The 7327-nt window shown below is 35.9% G+C and overlaps 1 protein-coding gene across 2 annotated transcripts; it reads left to right on the top strand.

The window, feature by feature from the left end:
- The first annotated feature begins 606 nt into the window (after nt 1-606).
- LOC106753440 lies at nt 607-3167 on the top strand. Of its 2 annotated transcripts, none has more exons than XM_022778848.1 (2): nt 607-2554; nt 2889-3167. In XM_022778848.1, the coding sequence occupies exons 1-2, from the start codon at nt 1147-1149 to the stop codon at nt 2951-2953; spliced, it is 1473 nt and encodes a 490-aa protein (XP_022634569.1). In that variant the 5' UTR covers nt 607-1146; the 3' UTR covers nt 2954-3167. The 2 variants fall into 2 exon arrangements, with proteins under 2 accessions (XP_022634569.1, XP_014490735.2); XM_014635249.2 differs by having other exon boundaries at nt 608-2554; nt 3054-3167.
- The last annotated feature ends 4160 nt before the right edge of the window (nt 3168-7327 follow it).

Here is a 7327-nt window from a genome sequence, read left to right as displayed (position 1 = left end):
GAAAAGCAATCATCTGAAAGCAGAATATATAGGCTTACATGATAAATATCATGATTTTCCTTCTGCATCTTTTACCAGAGGAAGACTGTGAAAGATTCCTTCTCCTTTTCTTTTCTTATTATGCATATTTTATTTTTGCTTCCATTATACAAATAATTTAGCAACTGTGGGTCAAATCAAATCTAAATGACATGTAGTAAGTATATAATAAGTTGATCCATTTCTTCTTTTTCTGCCATGAATATGAGTCCAGATAGAAGTAGAAGTAGTAGAAGTAGTATAGTGTATCATGGGCTTACCCGTCAAAACAATCATTTCTCTTTATGTGCATAAATCTAGATATTATCTACACACGTATTTGTATTCCTTACTTCATGCGTATTGGAAACCTAAACATGCTGATTCATCACTCTATTTTCATCCTCGCCCACCTCAAATATTACCAATTCTTAATTTTTTTTTACGTCTACAGTGAAAAAAACAAGTTATGTATTCATTGATAATATAATTAAGCTACTAACAATATTTTTTTTTTGGTTGGTTTGAAAGTAGGAAATCAGAACCACAACTCTCACATACTTTGACCATTGGAGGGTGGCATCACCCTAGATAGCTACCATGTCTGCCCCACTCTGATATTTTTATTTCCAGATGAAAGCAGAAGCGAAAGGAGGGTGTTTTTAAAGAGAAAGAAAAGGCTAGAGAACCATCCTTTTCTTCTTCCCCCGGCCCCTCCTTTTCACACACTCTCTCTTTCTCTTCTCCTTTTCTGTTTCACTTGTGAAACCCTAACACAGGTTTCACTCTCTTTTTCAATCTCAAGCAACCCAAACTCAGAAACCAAACCACACTTTCTCTCTGCAAACTGCAAACTAGTATTAAATACACCCTTCTTTACGTGTATCTTCCATTCCACCCTTTTGGTGAAAGACAAATTAAGTAAAAGCAAGGGAAGAGAAGAGAGCACACCCACACACTTTGTACGGGTTTTCCTCCCACATAACCAAAAACGCCCTTTATCTCTCTCTCTCTGCTAATTCTCTCTTCTCCCATACTCTTACCTCATTCTCCCACCCAGTAATAACCAATATCCAATCAACCAAATCTCTCTGCCTCCTCCCTTACGTCTTTCCATTTTCGGCTCTCATGGATTCGCCCAACAGTGGCAGTATGCAATCCTCCAGCACCGCCGCTGATGAAGACTACGATTCACGCGCCGACCCTTCCTCCTCTTCATCAATCTCCGCCTTCCTCAACAACAACCCCGTTCCTCCGCCGCAACCAACAACGTTAACCGCCCATGTTCCTCCCTTCCAAACCCACGTCTTCGACCCTTTATCCAATTACTTGGATCCAACACAAAGATCGCACTCACACCCCAACGCAAGCCAAATCCTTAACCTCGACATGATGTGGAACACCGTTGCCAGATCCGAACCCGATCTCGCTGGCTTGATGCCTGGCTCTTCTTCACCCTCCCCGCACAACAACAGCAGCAGCCAAGGTTTCCTGTTATCTCAACTGGGAGCAGGTCAAAGTCAACCACGCGGAGGAGGAGCCACTAACGTTGCTGTTTCTGCTTTTCCCACCACTCTCGCTTCGGAAAGTGCTTCTGCACGAGGAGGATTTGAACAAAACAGTACTAACACTAACACCAACACCAACACCAACGTGGTTCGAAACCCGAAGAAGAGGTCGAGAGCTTCTAGGCGTGCACCAACTACTGTGCTCACTACGGACACCACAAATTTCCGAGCCATGGTTCAGGAATTTACTGGCATCCCAGCTCCTCCTTTCACTTCCTCACCCTTCCCGAGAACCAGGTTGGATCTCTTTGCTTCTTCTAATGCATCTTCCTCCGCGTTACTAAGATCCGCTTCCTCTCATTTAGAACAACCTCCTTCACAGCCGCAAACACAAACCGCGTCTTATCTTCTCCGCCCCTTTGCACACAAAGTCCAAGCTCAACCCTCTTCAATCCCACACACCAATACTTTTTCTCCCATGTTGAACACCTTGGCTTCTAACAACAATTCGGGTTCCGGTTCCACCTCCATTCACTATCAGCACCACTCTCTAAACATGCAAAACCCAATTCTCAGCCTCCAATCCATTCTCGGGAACAACGACTCTTCTGTTCTTCTCGGTTCTAAATCACAACAACAACGACAACAACCCTCCTTGGAAATCACGCCCGGTGCTGTGGACTCGCACCTCAAGATGGGTGGCTTGGAAGAACTGGGATTGAGCCATGCGCACGTCGGTGGTCATCATCACCATCATCATCAAAACATGAACTTGGTTACTTCTTCATCAGATGGAGCATTGTCGAGGGTCAACAACAACATAACCATAAACAACAACATGCGTGGTCCTTCCTCGGCAGACTGGGCCCAGGCCCAAAGAATTGGCGGCAGCAATGATGAAGGGGTTTTGAGGTCTCTGAGTGGAGGCACTGGCACTGGCACTGGCACCTTAAACTACAGAAGCAGTGTTTCGGATTTTCATGGAGAGAAGGGAGCACCGGATTGTGCTGTGGCTGCAAGAAGCGAAGGTATGGTTGAATCGTGGATTAATTGTTCTTCTGATTAGAGCAGGAACCAACCATCAAATGGGAAAAGAATATGAACAAAGTAAAAAGGGATGAGATAGATTCATAAATATAATTTCATACGCTTTAATTCATGAGTGATGAGAGACAGAATATTGGTAATCGGTATCCTCAGCTTAACCATGACCATCAAATTAATTAAACACTATTTTTGGGTCCATTAGAAGAATTATGCGTAAATAAGTAGCACTATCTTGTCTTTCTCTACTTTTTTTTTTGTTTGTTTGTTATCCTCAACAAAATCTCAATTCTGGTTTTGATTAATATATATACACAGCCATATATATATACACACGAAAGAATCCTGGAGAGGTTTCGATCGTTTGGACGTTTGTTCCATAATTTGTGTCTCTATTTGGTGAACTAGAAACTGCAGCATCAGTTTGCGTTCATGTCACTGTATATGGATTTTGGTTTTGACTTGTGTGAAATTATCGTTCAGAGAATGTACAATGTGCAGCATAGATTGAACTACACAGACAAAACTGTATGTATCCTCTCTTTTCCTGTTTTTGTCGCACCTTCTATTCTGATTTTACCTCTAATGTTTGTTTCCCATTTTGTCTGCATCCTTGCACTCTTCTTCTGTTCTTCTACACTTTTTTTTTTCTCTTTTCCGATTTTTTAATTTGACGGTCATTATAAAATTGTAGATTCTAGGAGTAATTTGTGGCAAGATTTGGGGGATTCTAAGTTGCCGCAATCTCGTTTTATCAAAATCAAAGACACGTTCATGTGTTTTTTAGACATTTACATAAAAAATAGTTTCTCATTCATTCTCTCAGCACCTTAACAAAACAAAAAAGTACAAGTTAAAAATTAACTTTCAAACTAAACTAAACTAAACAGGCATACAGTGTATTATTGAATGTAATGTGTTTCACAGTTTCCAGCTATACCTCCATGCATTCACACCTTCACTAATATTTTATTTTTCATAACTAAATTTAAATCATTCCCTGTTTATGATAATTTTTAAATGCTACACTCAATAATTTTTTGCATTCAATTCTCAACACATGATAAATGAATCTGTTTGATAATTAATCACAGGCTTTTGTGTTTTTTTTTTCTATTAAAAAAATTTAACCCAATAGATCATCAAAATTAAATCCGGGTTACTTCTTATATACGAAAATATCAAAGTAAAGTGTGAAAACAAATTATAAAAAACCTGCCATGTGTGAAGGAAAAAAAATGATCTTCCTTAGCAGAACATTTATTTATCACTATCATGTGTCATTTTTAATAAAAAAATTTATATGTCTTGATTCTTAAACTATTGGTTGATGGTAACGCGAACAGTGGATGGAATGATCTAAATTTGGTAAGTACTAGTGGATGAGTTAAAAAACTGTTACTTAAAACTAAAAAAACATGATTTAAAATAAAATGTTTATTCCATGATCTAAATTTACAGACAGAAAAATGATTTAAAAGAAGAAAGTTTATTTGAATGATGATATTTGTGAGTTTGATAATTTTGATTGAAATTGAGGAATATTTGATGCGTATAATTAGTTATACTAGGTAGAGAATTATGTAGGCATGATGTGCGAAAGATGTAGGCAGGTGAACAAATAATGAATTATTTGAATATATTAAATATTAAAATAAAAAGGTTATTGGGTGAAAAATGATATAATGAAAATGAAAAAAGCGGGCATTGATTTAGCTCTCCATCACTTTTTGTCTGTTTTCGATTTCGCACCATACGCTTATTAGTCTGAAGAAGGAAAGAGAAAGGAAAAGTGGTACGCGTGCATGTTCTATTACACTCATGAATAAGACTTTTTATCTTGATGGATTTAATGCATGTGGGATCTGCAAGGAACCTCTATAAATTTAAAAGTACTTGTTGTAGGTAGAAAGAAAGTAAGAAACCACTCAATGGAATGAGACTTTCATGCCTTCGTTTATTAGTTGGTTGGACTTCTTAATTAATCTCTTTAGTTCAAATAATTGACCTTTAAAATCACCATCATCTTTTTTTTTTAATGCTAATTTCCTTATTCATTTGGTCCATATCGCCTAGCCAAGACACAAAACATGTGAATTTTCAAATTATATATCAAACATGGAAACGATTCACTTCTCTATTTAGAAATTGTTTTGAAATTCAAACATAAAGAAAAAGCTAGGTGACAGTAATTAACATTCATGCAGGTACGTCCATTCTATCTTCTAGACTCTAAAATCTCACTTAATTTTACCTAATACAAGACTTTTCGATTTATTTCAATAAATATTTTTGTTAAGCAGAACGAGATTAATGAAAAAGTGATGAAGTGGGATGTTTATAATTTTGTTAGATTTATATAAAAAAAAATATGCAAAACAATCAACAAATAGAGAATAAAATACCAGTGTAACAAGCATAAATATATGTGTCTTTAATTTAATCCAAAGCACATTGTGATATTGACATGTCAAAATTTTAAGAGTTGATATATGCACTCTTAAATACACGCTTTTAAAGATAAAGTTTAAAGTAATCTTCTCTAAACTAAGTATATTATGCTATGGTCTACCCCACTGACAGTGCATTTAAATCGACTAGAGGGAGTTAGGTTTGAAAGAGAGGTGATAAACAATATCTGAGAAAATTTCATCTTTATGTCTGACATCATTGTGACAAAAGAAGCAAAAGAAACCCTTAGTCTGTTAAGACATTGTAGCCACTTGTATTAATGTTCAATTATGAAGATTTTTGAAGGAGGTTGAAAAAGATTATGGGAAAATATTATCCCTTAATCAGGAATGGTTATAATTTGTGAAGTTAAAGTGAGTTGTCCCTTTGCATGAAAAGTTTGTAATCTTTTTGATTTGGTTGATTGATATATCATGATCTTTTTCATTTCTGCCTTTGGGTTTAAAATTGAATGATGAGACATATAGATATATATTTGAAGATGGATGACATTCAAAAAAACAAATTTGAATGTAAAGGTGAGGCACATGAATCATGGGGGGCAACTTTCAGAAAAAGGGTGCACTTTCTTACACTAATAAACTTGGAAGACTTTATGAAAAATTTAAATAAAACTCAAATGATTAGGCATCGGATTTTGAGAGATTTGTTAGGGGCAGGCCTTGTGTTAGATTTGATGCCAATGACCTTTGACATTTCATCTCAGGGCCCATGCCAATGAACAAACCTTTCACTTCCTCTTCACCAATCATGCCTTTTCTCATCTCTCTCTCTCTCTCTTCCCTGCACCCATTTTCTAAGGCTCATACACACACCCCAAAACTGCAAAAAGTTTTCTCTTTTCCTTTTTCCCTTTTCCCCCTCAAAATTTTATACGAATCAAGTTCAAAAAGTCACCAAAATTGGAGCTATGTCTCAAACATTTCAAAAATATGGGTGAGAATCAAAGGGTAACTTCAAGTTCTACATTGAATAAATGTGAGAAACTACACTATAATTCCGTATAGTCTATTAAAAAAGAGATTCACTATATAAATACAAATATCAATAATATGTAAACTTAATTACATAAGAGATTGTTACAGTTCTTTATGTAAAATATAGGTTAACGAATTTTTTATCTTCGTATAATATTTTAATTTTTTATTTCTATTCAAAGCAAGACTTAGACTCACACTTAAATTTTTTTTAACCGTGTCTCCTCCAATAAACGTTCTCTCTATGTCGAAAGAAATTAAAATAAATAAATTTAATTGGTACTATATCTCGAATGAACCTCGTTAGATTTAAAGTATATAACACTGATCAAAGAAGTTTTAACATTGATTATTCGAACGTGTATTTTTATTTACAAGACATGATGATCATGAATGATAGTAACAGTAGTTGTAGGTTTCTCTATCTAATTTGGGAAAACACGCAGTGCCCTACAATTTTGAGCCTAAACTCAAAAAGATGAACAGCTTTAGGCATCGTCGCGAATAAGGCTGCACTGTTTCTCCCTCTTTGCTCGAAACCATTCTTTCACAGGGAAAGGCATCAATTCAAGTACCTTATACCGGAAAAAGACAAACAACACCGTATCCTTTAAATTACATTAAACATAATGTCTTGTCCCACAAATCTAGTTTTCAGATTTTCTCACTCGTGATTCCAAACATTAAACGATAATTAATTAATTAACACTTTTCCACCCCCTACGATTATGGAATATGCGCGAAATCAATCGTGCTGTTATGCACTATATACACACACCTATGCTCCTCCTCTATTTTATAATGATAATGTTTTTTTTTTTTTTCTTCATCATGTAATATGCATGTACAATAAACACATATATCCTCTTGGAGCCTTGCATTATTTATCTTCCTTTCAGCATATGTCCAATCCAGCCTCTAAAGTTTTATTTGGTGGATCGAATTTATGCTTCTTGGATTTTCATTTTTAGAACATTCCTTAACCAGAGCCCTGTTCATGGATGCAAGTTAAAGAAAGTTGGCCCCAGAACCAGCTGTAGCCACGGGTTTTCACTCCTCAAATTCCACACTTTTACTCATTAGTCAACGTTTAAATATGTTTGCTCTTCGCACTATTACACAACCATCAAATTACTTTCATCAGCTTTTACGATAACATTATTTTTGTCGCCTAAATTGCATCGTTTTCGTTTTCTGTGCATGTATTTTGTCGAACAATTCATCTTTCTCGTGAAGTTTCAAAGTAAATTAAACTTCCCTACGTGAAAGCTTTACGGTTTTGTTCCCTCTTAGTATTTTTCTTGCATT

The sequence above is a fragment of the Vigna radiata genome, chromosome 2 (genome assembly GCF_000741045.1).
Source record: "Vigna radiata var. radiata cultivar VC1973A chromosome 2, Vradiata_ver6, whole genome shotgun sequence".
Taxonomy (NCBI): Eukaryota; Viridiplantae; Streptophyta; class Magnoliopsida; order Fabales; family Fabaceae; genus Vigna; species Vigna radiata.
The sequence above is the reverse complement of the archived record's forward strand: the minus strand, read 5'-3'. Positions and strand labels throughout refer to the sequence as shown.

Bases quoted from the DNA above. Each gene is read 5' to 3' on its own strand.
- LOC106753440 (XM_022778848.1), top strand. From the start codon at position 1,147: ATGGATTCGCCCAACAGTGGCAGTATGCAATCCTCCAGCACCGCCGCT. The intron at 2,555-2,888 runs GTATGGTTGAAT...ATATATACACAG, and splicing joins TGTGGCTGCAAGAAGCGAAG to CCATATATATATACACACGA.